We start from the raw sequence: 15550 nt of genomic DNA, 5'->3' as shown, positions 1-15550 counted from the left end.
CCTGGGCTACATAGAGAACTCCAGGCCAGCCTGGGCTACATAGTGAACTACAGGCCAGCCTGGGCTACATAGTGAACTACAGGCCAGCCTGGGCTACATAGTGAACTACAGGCCAGCCTGGGCTAAATCCAAGACCTTATTGGGAAAAAATAAATAAATGAGATAGTAGGAGCTAGAGAAACGGTACTGTTAGAGCCAAGAGGAAGCCACACAAACCACTCAGACACCAACCTCAGTCAGATATGGGTGGTTTGTTGAACACACCACCCCCAAGACTGACCATAGTCAGTGACACAGTGGACTCGGGAGCCAAACTGTGACATCAGCCTGTTCTTAAGGCAGTCTTTATAGGAAAACCAAGTGCAAGACCAGGGGTGCGGGTACAATACATTGTAATGCATTCTGGCCAATTAGAGAGAGTGTTATCCACTAACCTTGCAGCTGATGGGCCCTGAGTGAGGTGAGGTAAGTGAAGTGGTGGCTAGGGTCTTCCAGAGCGCAGGCGGGGGACAGCCACGTGCAGAGACAACAGAACACAGCTATGACACCATTGCGTCATGCTGAATTAGGAGGTTAACTTGGCCCTCTGGCAGGGTTTCTTAGTGTCAGCTTTGAATAACTAGTTCTAGGAAGTACGTTAAAAGTTTTTTAACTTGGGCCGGGCGTGGTGGCGCACGCCTTTAATCCCAGCACTCGGGAGGCAGAGGCAGGCGGATCACTGTGAGTTCGAGGCCAGCCTGGTCTACAAAGTGAGTCCGGGATAGCCAAGGCTAAACAGAGAAACCCTGTTTCAAAAAAAAAAAAGTTTTTTAACTTGAGATGGCTCAGAGGTTAAGAGTACTGACTGATCTTCGAAAGGTCCTGAGTTCAATTCCCAGCAACCACATGATGGCTCACAACCATCTACAATGAAATCTGGTGCCCTCTTCTGGCCTGCAGGTGTTACGTGCAGGCAGAACACTGTATACATAATAAATAAATAATTCTTTTTTTTTAAGTTTAACTTCATTTCACCTTATAAACAAAAATGGATACTGAATATGAAAATGGCTTCAGCAATGTTACAAAGAGCAGCACCCACCACATCAGGCAGCTCACGACTGTCTCTAACTCCAGCTCTGAGGGATCAGGGACCTGTGGCCTCCAGAAACAGCTGCACTGGTGCACATACCCACATACAGAGACATAAACATCCACATAATTCCAAATAATAAAAATACATCTAAAAATTGAATAAATAAATACTAGCAGTAAGTTTCATGCCAGGGATGTAGATTGACTAGCACGCACAGAGCCTGGCACTCAGTCCCTAGCACCACATAAACTAAATATGGCCGAGCACTCCTAGAACCACCCTACTTGGGAAGCAGAAGGGTCACAAGTTCAAGATCTTTTTTTTTTTTTTGAGTCAGAGTTTCTCTGTGTTAGCCTGGACTGTCCTGGACTTGCTTTGTAGACCAGGCTGGCCTAGAACTCACAGAGATCCGCCTGCCTCTGCCTCCCGAGTGCTGGGATTAAAGGCGTGCGCCACCACACCTGGTTTAAATAAATCTCCAGCTCCTTCATTCCCTGTGATCAGTTTGAGGCTGTCACCAAGTCCTGAAAACAAGTGGCCTGACCACCCCGGCTCCTGCGCCCTCCGTGTGTTTAAGCTTTACTTGGGGACCAGCAGAAGTCCTGCTTGTCTCCCACCCAGCCGCGCTTTTGGCCTCCTCTGGCTTTTGTTCTGCATTTCTAAGCAGCAGAAGGGGCCGGTGGGTCCTGAAGAACAAGCTCTGGCAACTGCCAGCAGACAGCGGGGACAAAGGTTAGCCTCCTGCCAGACAAGGCTGAGGTGTGGCATACACACTCCCTCATCAGAAACCCAAAGGTCAAGTGTGGCTTGCCCTTGATTCGTTGAAACCCTGTAGTGACCAAAACAAGGAGGATGTAGGGCAAGCCGGCCAATAACACGCTATGACCTTGGTCACAGGGCCCGAAGGCCGAGGCCCTTCACCCTCCCGGAAGATGACAAGTGCCGCTGTCCCCCAGGCATACAACAGTCCTACCTGTGCCTGGGTCGGGGTTACGCAGTGATGGCTACGTGGTAATGGCTATAATTGCACACAGGGCCCAGCCTCACAGAAAGCCATTAGAAAGGCCACGCACCGACAGGCATTACCCTTTCCTGCTCCAAATATCTTATTCCCTGCATCAAGTGCTCGTGGAATCCGAGCTGTGAAAGCAGCTGCTCAGACACACAGGCTGTGCCCTGGACACCCCGAGCTGGTCCCTCCCTGGCAGTAACCGACCCATCCCCAGCAGCACTGAGAACAGATATGAGGCATGTGGCCAATGTCATCCCTCAGTGGACAGCGAGTTCAGACAGGGAAGTGCCAGAGTGGGTAAACGGCAAGCTTAGGATTGGCACGTACCTGACGTCCTAGTGCACACCTGTAATCTTAGCTCCCAGGACGCTCAAACAGCAAGACCTATAGCGTGAGGCCAACAGGGGCTACACAGCAGATCAGGCATGCCTGTAATCCCAGCAGTTAGGATGGCTGAGGCAGGAGGATTGCTTCAACTACATAGGAGATCCTATCTCCTCAGAGAAAAGGAGGGGCCAGAGAGAGGGAGATTAAATCTATTTTTTAAACATAATCATCTTTTTTTCTGAGACAGGACTCACTTTGTAGACCAGGTTGGCCTTGAACTCACAGAGATCCACCTGCCTCTGCCTCCCAAGTGCTAGGATTAAAGGTGTGCGCCACCACCACTCGGCTTAACTTTGCAATTGGATAGTTGTGGATCAGTGATCAAACTGTGCCATACTCCATGGGTTTCAGGGTTGAGGGTGAATGAGAAGGCAACCATGCTTTTAAAAAAAAATAGGGGCCAGGTGGTAGTGGCACACACCTTTAATTCCAGCACTCGGGAGGCAGAGCCAGGTGGATCTCTGTAAGTTCGAGGCCAGCCTGGTCTACAAAGCAAGTCCAGGACAGCCAAGGCTACACAGAGAAACCCTGTCTCTAAAAAACAAACAAAAGAAAAGAAAAAATAGGGACTGGAGAGATGGCTCAGAGGTTAAAAGCACTGATTGATCTTCCAAAGGTCGAGTTCAATTCCCAGCAACCACAGGTGGCTCACAACCATTTATAATGTGATCTGATGCCCTCTTCTGGCCTGCAGGTGTACATGCAGGCAGAGTACTGTATCCATAAAAATAAATAAAGAAATCTTAAAAAAAAGAATAGAGTCGGGCATAGTGGTGCACATTTTAATCTCAGCACTCAGGAGACAGAGGCAAGCACATCTCTGGGAGTTCCATGCCAGCTTAGTAGGCATAGTGTGTTCCAAGACAGCCAGGGCTACTTAGAGGAGGAGAGAGGGAGAGAAAGACAGACAGACCCAGTGTCAAAAAATAAAAGTCTAGTTCAAGGCCAGCCTGGTCTACAAAGTGAATCCAGGACAACCAAAGCTACACAGAGAAAACTTGCCTCAAATAAATAAAGAAATAAATAAATTTAAAAAGTCTAGGAAGGGGATGAAAAATAAAATAAAACAAGTCTAGAAGGTAGGCTGAATTTGGAAATGGTTACTTGGTTTAATATTACTAAGAACACCTAGATCTTGTGGGTTTTGTTGTTACTTTGCTTTGAGACAGTGTCTCACCTCATGCAGCCTAGGCCTCCCTTAAATTCTGTGTAGCCAAAGAGGATTCTGAACTTCTCACCTTTCTGCCTCTACCTCCTAAATACTGGGACTGTAGATACGCATCACCAAGCCCAAGGAAGTCAAGATTGGAAAACTAAAAAAGACTCAAAGTTCATCTTTTGTTTCCAGACTGTTAAACGTTATTCCTGTTTGGCAGAAAAGACAATGAAGGATTCAAAAGCAGCTTGTCTGATGCCCCTAGACAGCAGTGAGCGAGAGGAGGGGCCAGAGTCCAGGACCAGTGTCAAGTTGGCTTGAGAGTAGACAGTTCAGCCTGGCGTGTCAGCGCGCGCCTTTAGTCCCAGCACTGAGGAGGCAGAGGCAGGAGGATCTTTTAGTGCAACGCCAGCCTGGTCTACAGAGTGAGCCCAGGACAGCCAGGGTTACACACAGACCCCTGTCTCAAAACAAGTAGCTAGTTCAAGGGTGCAGAGTGGAGATGGATCTGCTCCCTCGGCAGGCGAGCACCGTGGGCCTAAAGCTGGAATACCTGGTATCAGGTGCCGACCCCTAAGACACACTGACTCTCGCGGGAGCTCACTGTGACACTGCCTCTCTCAGAGCCTGAGAACTAGGCAGTAAGGGGAGCATGCCAAAGAGTGCTAGAGTACAGGGTCGAAGGCTCGGGAAGCTAATGAGGAAGTGCACATGAGTAAACAGAAGTTAAGAGGTAATAAAGATGGTGAAGGGCGTGGTCTCGGAGATGGCAAAGCGACATTCTGCAGGTGGCAGACTGAAGTGCAGCCTGAGAATGGAAGGAAGTGTGCAGCGAGACACTGTGAAAGGAGAGTCAACTCCCAAAAGCTGTCCTCTGAACTATACACACACACACACACACACACACACACACACACACACACACACACACGTCTCTCTCCCAGGCACTGTTTCTCACAGCGTCCTGGTAATCACTGCTGCCTGGTCTGCTTTCTGGTTCACAAGCTGCTTTCACATGCACTTACTGCATTTTATCTCTGTAACTACCATGTGGGAAACCCAAGGTTGCCATTAGCCTGGCTTTGCAGATAATTATTATGCCCATTTTACTGATGAGAAAATTGGGGCTCAGAAGTTAATGACTTGCTCAGGGCTATGACCTGACAGGTTCCATGACTGCTCTTTTGCCATCTTCTGGTGGCAAGACTGGTTATGACTCAATGGTCAGGCAGAGGCCAGACAGCAACCGTGGTCCTCTGTGAGAGCACAAGTGACCCTAACCACTGAGCTGTCACTCCAGGCCCCTGGTCCTCTGTGAGAGCAACAAATGACCTTAACCACCGAGCTGTCACTCCAGGCCCCTGGTCCTCTGTGAGAGCACAGGTGACCTTAACCACCGAGCTGTCACTCCAGGCCCCTGGTCCTCTGTGAGAGCACAGGTGACCTTAACCACCGAGCTGTCACTCCAGGCCCCTGGTCCTCTGTGAGAGCACAGGTGACCTTAACCACCGAGGGGTCACTCCAGGCCTCCATCTGGCATTTGTTTGTTTGTTTGTTTTTGATTTTTCGAGACAAGGTCTCTCTGTGTAGCCTTGGCTGTCCTGGACTCACTTTGTAGACCAGGCTGGCCTTGAACTCACAGTGATGATCCACCTGCCTCTGCCTCCCGAGTGCTGGGATTAAAGGTGTGCACCACCACGCCCAGCTCAGAGTAGGATATTATGGTCTTTTTTTTTTTTTTTTTTTTTGGCATTTGGAGACAGGGTTTCTTTGTGTTAGCCTTGGCTATCCTGGAACTCTCTTTGTAGACCAGGCTGGCCTCGAACTCACAGAGATCTGCCTGCCTCTGCTTCTGAGAGCTGATATTAAAGGTTTGTGTCACCATGCCCAGCGATATTACGGTCTTAACTCTAATAGAACATACATAGATTTTTAACCCAAGCAGAACATGCATTTGTCATCTATTATTTTATTCTAAGCAGCGAGCACTGACCCTTCCTGGCTTCAGACACACACATAGGGCCTGAGAACTGTAACTTAATTTCACCTTATGATCAGAACGGAGATGCGTGTAACATGGCTTCTGGTATGCTAAGCACAACAGCTGGTGTTAGCAGAGGAGCTACAGTTATGTTAGGAGCTAAAGTTCCAAGGGAGGGGCTGCTGTTAGGTGAACAGTTTCAGCTGATTATAACAAACAAATGAAAACCTGTGTGTCTTAAGTGTGGGTTTGTGCAACACTTGTGGAGACCAAAAATGGTAATCAGATCCCAAGGAACTGGATTTACAGTTGGTTGTGAGCTGCCTCACATGATGATAAGAACCAAACTTTTTTTTTTAATTTTATTATTTTTATTTTATGTGCATTAGTGTGTTGTCTGCATGTATGTCTGTGGGTGTCAAATCTTGGAGCTACAGACTGCTAGGAATTGAACCCAGGTCCTCTGGAAGAGCAGTCAGTGCGGAGCCATCTCTCCAGCCCAAAGAGTAGTTCTTAAACACTGAACCATTTCTCCTCCATTCAGTCTCCTCCCCAACCCCCCTCTCCTTGTCTTTCTCCTCCTTTCCTTTTCTCTCTCTTTTTTTTTTTTTTTGTTTTGTTTTTTGTTTTTCGAGACAGGGTTTCTCTGTGTAGCCTTGGCTGTCCTCAACTCTTGTAGACCAGGCTGGCCTCGAACTCACAGCGATCCGCCTGCCTCTGCCTCCTGAGTGCTGGGGTTATAGGCGTGCACCACCACACCCAGCTCCCTTCCTTTTCTCTCTCTTGAGACAGGTTTTTAATTACTCAGCCCAAGCTGGACAACATAATCATTGAACAAATGGTTCTAAACCAGTTTCACTTTTAACACTATCTAGTTTCCCCTGAGTAGCACTATGGTCTTCCGTGTTGCCTAGGCCTCACATAAGCCTGGCTAAGAGCCTGGGCGCTCACCAGGGTTGGAACTGCCTTCCAGCAGTGAGTCAGCCCTCGCTAAGCTCGTATAAGGAGATACTTATCTACGTGAACTTACCACCCTTTTCTTTCCTCTTCCTCCTTTTTGTTGTTTGTTTTGTTTTGTTTTGGAGACAGGGTTTCTCTGTGTATCCCTGGCCGTCCTGAATCGCTCTATAGGACAGGCTGGCCTCGGACTGGTGAGGCTTGGGTTTCTCCTAGGCCTGGAGTTACAGCAGGTTATGAGGCACCATGTGAGTGCTGGAGTCTTCTGGAAGGCGCAGTGCCCTTAACAGCTACTTTCCAGCCCATCTACATCAAAGATCCTGTACGACGATCTCACTCCACTTGAACCACAAAGTGCTTACTTTTCATTACTATCTTCCTCCTCAGCTGCCCTTCCTGCTGCTGACTGAATCCATTCTTTCTTGAGATGAAAGAAAACAGCCCCCTTTCTGACTCTTGGTGGGCCTGAGCCTGGTCTTTAGCCCTCTGCAGGGCAGTGGCTGACTATTCTCCATCTGAATAGTCCACGCCTGACTTTGAATGACTTTTTTTTTTAAGATTTATTTTTATTTACTATTATGTATACAGTGCTCTGCCTGCATGTACACCTGCAAGCCGGAAGAGGGCATCAGATCACATTACAGATGGCTGTGAGCCACCATGTGGTTCCTGGGAATTGAACTAAGGACCTTTGGAAGAGCAGGCAGCACTCTTAACCACTGAGCCATCTCTCCAGCCCTAAATGACTTTTATTTTTGTTTTATGTGCATTAGTGTTTTACTTGCATGTGTGTCTGTGTGAGGGTGTCGGATCCCCTGGAACTGGAGTTGCAGATGGTTTGTTTTTTTTTGTTTGTTTGTTTTGTTTTGTTTTTTTTTTTTTTGGTTTTTCGAGACAGGGTCTCTCTGTAGCCTTGGCTGTCCTGGACTCACTTTGTAGACCAGGCTGGCCTCGAACTCACAGTGATCCGCCCGCCTCTGCCTCCCGAGTGCTGGGATTAAAGGCGTGCGCCACCACGCCCAGCTGCAGATGGTTTGTAAGCTGCCATGTGGGTGCTGGGAATTGAACCTGGATCCTCTGGAAAAGCAGCCAGTGCTCTTAACTACTGAGCCATCTCTGCATTCTCTCCACTTTGGACTTTGGTTTCCTACTCTGTAGCTGCTGCACACTGTGGACCTCTAAGTTGATTCTGTAGTCAGCCAGGAGCATCCTCAGAACCTCGGGTATTAAGAAAAAACTATATCTAATGCCGGGCGTGTCTAAGACAGCCAAGATAACATAGAGAAACCCTGTCTCGAAAAACCAAAACCTGTATCTAGTGGTTCATGCTTGTCAGGCCAGCTCTCAGGAGGCCTGGAGTTTGAGGCCAGACTGTGTTGCACAGTGAAAACTGTATTTAAAACAAACAAAAAAACCTGGAGGCAGAGACAGGCGGATCTCCTTGAGGCCAGGCTGGTCTACAGAGACAAGACAGCCAGGGCTGCACAGAAATACCTTGTGAGGTGGGGATGGGTGGGTGGGTAAGGGAGGGAGGGGGAGGGAGGGGGGAGAGAAAGAGAGAGAGAGAGAGAGAGAGAGAGAGAGAGAGAGAGAGAGAGAGAGAGAGAGAATCGCGGCCAGCGGGAACCACCAAATCACACCCCAAAGAAAGAAGCAATATGAGAACCGAATCATGTATTAACTTGCCAAGCACTGGAAACCGCAGCTTGAGCTGGAAATAAAAGAAGCAGGGAAAAAAAAAACAAAACCGGGTAACCGTAGCCTGTCTTTTAGGGAACGCGCAGGCTGCGTGCTTGCTAGCGTTCGCGAGACGCACCCTGCTGACACTAACCCCTAGAGGACCAGGAGGTTGGGACCGCGCAGGCGTCGCGAGGAGGCAGCGCGCAAGCGCTCGGGAGGCTTCCCGCAAAACCTGGCCGTTAGGGCGGCCGGAGCCCCACAGCGCAGGCGCCGCTCTCGCCACCATGGCGGCCGCGCTGCTGCTGCTGCGCGCGCTCCGCCAAAGCCCGGAGCCTGGGCGCAGGCGACTGTGCGGCCTGCTCTCGGGCAGGGGCCCAGGCCTCTCGTCCGGGGCTGGGAGCGGGCGGCCGTACACGGTCCGCGGGACTCCGGTGGGCCTCGCTGCGGCTCGAGGCCAAGCGCCGCAGGTAACCGGCACCGAGCCCGGCGGGGGTCCGCGGGGACCGGAAGTGCGCCTGCACCTTCCGCTTCCGCGAGGTCTGCGGGGCGGCGTGGTTCCGCAGGAGGGCTGCCGTAAGCTCTCGCCCGGGCGAGAGGCAGCATCTCCCTCGGGTGGTTCTTCTAACCCTAGTGTGTGTCGGGGAGACGTGCCGTACCTCAGTCCCTGGCGGTTTAAAATTAAGTCCTGTTCACCAGTTTTTTTTTTCCCCTTTCAGTTTTTTGCTTTTGAGGCAGGATTTCATCTAGCTTGGAACTCACTGTGTAGTCAAGGCAGCTCTTGAACTCTCGATCCTATTGCCCGCACCTGCACCTTCGGAATCGCTGGGGTGATTAGGTGTGGGCCACCATACCTAGAAGGTTTCACTAGCGTCTGGCATGCTGGACCAGTTTCATTAGGATGGATTCCAGTGTTTTCGGAAAAGCAGTAGGAGGCTTTTTGCACGAGCGAAAACCATGTAGCTACAGCTGTGGTTTGTTAGTGAGAGAAACTCCTTGAGCTCCGGATGGGAAGGCTGTGTGTGCTTCGTTCAGTCCCCTCATGTCAGCCCGATGAGGTTTTGATGGAATCCTAAAACTTTCAGATGGTCCCATTTCAGAGCAATGTAAATATTACAGATAAATATGCACTTGAATTTTTTTTTTTATTTTAATAGCAGGGCTAGGTGGCATTTACTGAGCGTCTAAGGCCAGGAAGATTGTGAGCTGGAGACGGAAACTGGTCTTGCTGTGATCCCAGTCGGTGGCTGAAAGTTACTGGTTGCGTTGTTCTCTTGGTTTTTTATCTTTTGGCTCAGTGCAGTGAAATTTATTGATGGAGCTGACACCGTAGAGCTCCCTAGGCGCCTCCCAAGGGAGGCAAGTCTAGGATGGACACTGAGGAGTGGATTCTCAGTTTGTTAACAGGGCACCTGACTCCTCAGCAAGAGAGGGCCAGCCCTGCTCTGCCCTCCTGTGCCCTTGCTGCAGTGGACAGTCCAGGATTGTCACTCCCTGAAGGCAGTGTAGACAACCAGGCCCACCACCCTGGCCAAATTTGCTGTACCAGTAAATGAATTTGACAAAACAGTAACTGAGTGGACTGACAGCCCCCTAATTAAAGGTGGAAAAGTGAGTGTCTCTGGGAAAGGCTCAGGAGACTCGTGGGTCTTCAGTGTAGCCCCCGCGACCCCCCCCCCATGCCCTTCAGGAGTACCTCTGATGCTTGCTTCACCACCTCTTCCCCCTCCATCACCCCCCTTTGGTTTTTCAAGTTTCCCTGTGAAGCCTTGGCTGGCCTGGACTCGCCTTGTATACCAGGCTGGCCTCGGACTCCCCGAGTACTGGGGTTACAGGTGTGTGCCACCATACCCTGCGAATTGTAACTTTTTGTACTTGACAACCATTACAAACATGGTAGTTTCAGAAGGGGCAGAAATGTTGGCTTTTTGGCTTTCTCTACGGTGGTGAAGACGTGAGTGGGCTTCATAACATGCTCGACAGCAGGATGGCCCCGTTGATGCTGATGTAGCCTTCCCACTGATAACAAGGTTCCGGCTCCTAGCCTTCACTGTACACAGTGAGGTAGAAAAGTGTTAAATTGGACAGTTGATCTTAACATTTAAACCTTGGTGGGTCAACTGGCCTCGTGGCACATGCCTGTAATCCCAGCACTGGGAAGGCAGAAGCAGGTGGATCGCTGTGAGTTTGAGGCCAGCTTGGTCAAAAAGTCCAGAATAGCCAAGGCTACACAGAGAAACCCTATCTGAAAACAAAAACAAAAACATGGTGGTGAACATCTTTAATCACAGCACTCAGGATCAGGATCAGAGGCTCACAAATAGACAAAGGGGAAAAAATAAACACTTAGCATGATTAGGCCTGAATGTGTATACTTGAAATGACCTTGAGCTTTTGATCCTCCTGCACCTGCCTCCCACGTGCTGGGGTTACAGGCATGGTCGGCTGTATTCGGTTTTATGGGGTGCTGGGGATCAGATCCCTAACTTTCTGCATGCTAGCCAAGGGCTTCACCAACTGATCTGTATTCCCAGCCCTGTGTTGATTTGCTGTCTCGTTTTAGCATTACCTCAGTCTTTTTCTTTTCTTTTTTTTTTTTCTTTTTTTTTTTTTACAGAGCTTGCTATTTCGAATACTGACCCCTAGCTTTGAAGGTGTTAGTGGATTGTCATTGAAACAGCATATAGTTCCAAATGCAATCAGCCTGTGGCAGCTTTCAGGTGTGTATCTGTGCGTTGCACGTCCCCTCAGTGATGGATGCAGCTTTTACTGTAGCCCTGTAAGAGTGTATGGGGGAGGAGCATGGGCCTGGAGGCTGCAGGGGGAAGCCGGGCAGAATTAGCTAGTGAAACCCTGCTTCCCAGCCCCCAAAGAGACGACTTTCGGTTGCCTGAGAACGCAGTACGGCCGCAGTGAGCAGTGCAGTAGCCTGGGAGCCAAAGGCCATGCTTTATGGCCTGGGTGTGCAGCAAAATCTGCCGTCTCGGTCTGTGTATATACACGCTGTGATCAAATCGAAGAATGTAGTCTCCTCGGCAACTGACAAGTGACCCTGAGGACAATGCTGCTAGTTTAATGTTGACCAGAAAACTAAGAACAGCCACTAAGAGTACCTTTGGCTCTTTCTTAAAAAAAAAAAAAAAAAACAAGGGCTGGGCGTGGTGGCGCACGCCTTTAATCCCAGCACTCAGGAGGCAGAGGCAGGTGGATCACTGTGAGTTCGAGGCCAGCCTGGTCTACAAAGTGAGTCCAGGACAGCCAAGGCTACACAGAGAGACTCTGTCTCGAAAAAAAAAAAAACAAAAAAACAAAAAAACAAGCACAGCCGGGCGTGGTGGCGCACACCTTTAATCCCAGCACTCGGGAGGCAGAGGCAGGCGGATCATTGTGAGTTCGAGGCCAGCCTTGTCTCCAAAGCAAGTCCAGGACAGTCAAGGCTACACAGAGAGACCCTGTCTAAAAAACAAAACAAAACAAAGCAAAACAAAAAAATACACAAACAAACCCCCTGAACTTGTAGCCCTCTTCAGTGCTGAGCTTACGTGCCCCTGCGTTAGGTGCTATATGATAATGGGCACTGAACACAGGACTTGGTGCACGGGAGAAAACTCTACCAACTGAGCTGTGTTCTCATTCTGCCCTTCGGTTCTTTCTGTTGTGAGCCGGGTCAGCCTGGGTTATCTGCATGAACATTCCTTGATCACCCTGCCTTTCCTTCCCAGTGGTAGGACACAGGGATATGCCACAGCTTACCTGTGGGTGTGCGTTTGTTTGGTTTTCTTTTTGAGACAAGATACTAATTTGTGGGGCTGGAGAGATGGCTCAGTGGTTAACAGCACTGCCTGCTCTTCCAAAGGTCCTGAGTTCAATTCCCAGCAACCACATGGTAGCTCACAACCACCTATAGTGTGATCTGATGCCCTCTTCTGGTGTACATGCAGGCAGAGCACTATATACATAATAATAAATAAATATTTTTAAAAAATATTAATTTGTAGTCCAGGCTGGCCTTGAATTTACAATCCTCTTTTTAGTGTTTTTGTTGTTGTTTTGGTTTTTTGTTGTTGTTTTTCAAGACAGGGTTTCTCTGTGTAGCCCTGGCTGTCCTAGACTTGCTTTGTAAACCAGATTGGCCTCGAACTCACAGCAGTCGCCTGCCTCTGCCTCCCAAGTGCTGGGATCAAAGGCGTGCGCCACCACGCCCACTTATTTTAAGTGTTTTGTCTAGCTGTATTTGTGTGTGTGTGTGTGTGTGTGTGTGTGTGTGTGTGTGTGTCTCCCCTCCCACTCTATGGGTTTCAGGAATCAAACTCAGGCCATGAGGCTTGGCAGCAAGTGTCTTTGCCTATGGAGCCGTGTTATTAGCCCTCATTTTAAAGTTTTAAGTAGTGTGAACTAGTGAGAAGGGTCAGCAGTTAAGAGCATTAGCTACTTTTTCAGAGACCCAGGTTTAGTTCCCAGAACCCACAGGGCAGCTCACACCATCTGCAATGCCTGTTCCAGATGATCTAACCCCTTCTGTCCTGCACAAGTGCTGCACAGATGTACATGCAGTCAAACCATCCACACATGTAAAATAAAAATAAATAAATCTTGAAAAAAATAAAACATTAAGTTATATTTCATTCTTGTAGCAGTTCTGTTTTGATTTTTTTTTTTTTTTGAGACTGTTTCTCTGTGTCACCCTGGTTGTTCTGGAACTCACTCTGTACCACACCCTGCCTCTGCCTCCCAAGTACTGGGACTGCAGCTCTACAGCCCCTGTGCTTTAGCTCAGAGGACATGCAGGCTGATGACATAATTTCACTTCTTCTTTGCAGCATTGGGATGGGGAACAGCAGACTGCTTCGCACCTAATTGGAGGGCCACGGCCTGTGTTGGTACTGGGCTTACCTGCCGGCTTTCATTGAATTTCTTCCCATGCTCAGTGACTGATGTATATTGGGCACATAGTATACCCCAGCTGGCAAAAAACTCAGTGTTGAGTTTTTGTTTGTTTGTTTGTGGTTGTATTGTTTTGTTTTGTTTGTTTTTCGAGACAGGGTTTCTCTGTGTAGCCTTGGTTGTCCTGGACTTGCTTTGTCAACGAGTCTGGCCTCTACTCACAGAGATCCACCTGCCTCTGCCTCCTAAAGATGTGTGCCACCACACTTGGCAAGTCTGTTAATGTTTTTTCTTACTTTTTGGGGGGAGTGTGTGGTTTGAGACAGGGTTTCTCTGTGTAGCCATGGCTATCCTGGGCTCACTCTGTAGACCAGACTTAGCTAGAACTCATAGAGATCTGCCTCCTGAGTGCTAGGATTAAAGACATGCAACATCACGCCCGGCAGGTTTACATATTTTACGTGTATAAGTGTTTGCCTGCATGGTTGTGTGTGCACCACACGTATGCCTGCTGCCCAAGCACTCAGCAGGGGGTGTTGGATCTGGAACTGAAGTTATGCATGGCTGTAGCAGTCATGTGGGTGCTGGGAACTGAACCCAGGGCTTCTAGAAGAGCAACAAGCACTCTTAATTGCTGAGCCATCTCTCCAGCCTCATTTTCCCTTTTTTATTTTTATTTTTTAATATTTAAAACTTTTTTGGTGTGTGTGTGGTGTGTGGTGTGTGTGTGTGTGTGTGTGTGTGTGTGTGTGTGTGTGTGTGTGTGTGTGTGTGTGTACATGTGAATCTAGGTTCCCACAGAGGCCAGAAGAGGGGGTTGGATTTTCTGGAGCTGGAGTTATAGGTGGCCATGACTTACCAAACTTTGTGTCCTTTTTGCAAAAGAAGTATATTCCAGCTGCTAGCTGTCTACTCTAAATAGCAAAGATATCTGTCTTTATACATTTCGATCATTATTTATTTATACAGTAATCTACCATTAGCAGATGCCGTAGTAGTACAGATGCATAGAAGGAAGTGCTGTAACCTCCCTGATGCAGCAGCTCTGAGGGCACAGGTTTCACGTCGTTTCTGGTGTGATGTTATCTGTGGAGATACCGCTTTCTTGCGTGTCTCTTGTAGCTGCAACCTTAACTCTTCTTATTCATTACAGGTGGTACTTACTACTTTAGCACCTCAAGGACAAGGCAGAAGAATAAAGACGGTGATAAACCCAAAGGCAAGGCCCCTGAAGACGATGAAGGTACGCCTGCCTGGCCTCTGAGGCACCTCCCTCTGTGCAGCCTGCTCTCCCCTCAGCAGGGTGGGGCTCCTGAGCAAGGCACGGTTGACGGCCTGGCCCTGTCTGAGTTGTCCAACTTCTGCCATTGCAGAGTCCTTTGTTCTCTTTCAGAGATGCCTCTGTGGACATCTGTGTCCCTCTGCCCCATTCAGGGATGCCTGTGGGCAGACAGAGTTTCTGTGTCTGTACAGAAAGGGTACCTCTTAGACCTACCCAGGGTCCTGGGAGTGGGGACCTTGGTGAGCCCAGTCCTGTGCACACCAGTCGGTGTTTTCACTGTTGTGAGTGTGTGAAGCACACTAGGAGGAGATCGGGGAGAAGAGGACAAAGGAATGGAGCAGCTTTGCAATGGAAGAGTCCCCACCACTTAGCAGCCAGTGCGGACCATCCCAGTCAGCCTCATTGAGGGGACCTAAGAATGCCCTCGTGGCCTAGGTCTCACTTTCCTGCAATTAGGACTCATTCAGGAGTGTAAAGGATGTGGGAAAAGTTTGAATTGAACTCCTAGAGTTTCTTTTATTTGATTTTATTTAATTTTTTTCTGCTAGAGTTTCTTAAGCAGCCGGCTGTTGTTTTTCAACTCGGGGTTTCTCTTTGTAGCCCTGGCTGTCCTGGAACTCTCTGTAGACCAGGTTGGCCTCCAACTCAGATCAGTCTTGCCTCTGCCTTATGATGAGCGCTAGAATTAAAGGCATGCAGCAACACATCTGGCAAAACCAGGTTTCGTGCTGGGCTGGCGATCAAGTGAGGCAAGCACTGTATGTACAGCTGTGCTGTATCACAGCAGCCTCAACCTCCAGTGTCCGATGGACTCATGCTGATCCTCCTGCCTCAGAGCAGTCTTCCTGTGGGCACTTTTTCTTTTTAAAATATTAAATTTTTAATTAATTTCTTGGTATATATTTCTGTTGTTGTTATTTGTTTTTTTGTTTTTTGTTTTTCTCTGTGTAGCCCTGGCTGTCCTGGAACTCTCTTTGTAGACCATGCTGGCCGTGAATTCAGAGAGATCCACCTACCTCTGCCTCCCAAGTGCTGGGATTAAAGGCATGCACCACCGTGTTAATTTAACTTTTTTTTTTTTTAAATGATGGCATTGATGTTTTGGTGATTTTGGTTTGGTTTTTTTTAGACAGGGTTTC

General features: G+C 48.7%; 1 protein-coding gene across 1 annotated transcript in view; it reads left to right on the top strand.

The window, feature by feature from the left end:
* The first annotated feature begins 8497 nt into the window (after nucleotides 1-8497).
* The window catches only part of SPG7 (SPG7 matrix AAA peptidase subunit, paraplegin), a 29228-nt gene continuing 22175 nt past the window's right edge, over nucleotides 8498-15550 (top strand). Inside the window, exons 1-3 of the mRNA XM_084757495.1 lie at nucleotides 8498-8715; nucleotides 10863-10965; nucleotides 14283-14372. Coding sequence (XP_084613621.1) covers nucleotides 8533-8715; nucleotides 10863-10965; nucleotides 14283-14372 — 376 coding nt within the window. The 5' untranslated portion in view covers nucleotides 8498-8532. The remainder of the gene's footprint in view (nucleotides 8716-10862; nucleotides 10966-14282; nucleotides 14373-15550) is intronic.

This window comes from Acomys minous (genome assembly GCF_964271855.1).
Source record: "Acomys minous genome assembly, chromosome: 14".
Classification (NCBI taxonomy): domain Eukaryota; kingdom Metazoa; phylum Chordata; class Mammalia; order Rodentia; family Muridae; genus Acomys; species Acomys minous.
The sequence above is the reverse complement of the archived record's forward strand: the minus strand, read 5'-3'. Positions and strand labels throughout refer to the sequence as shown.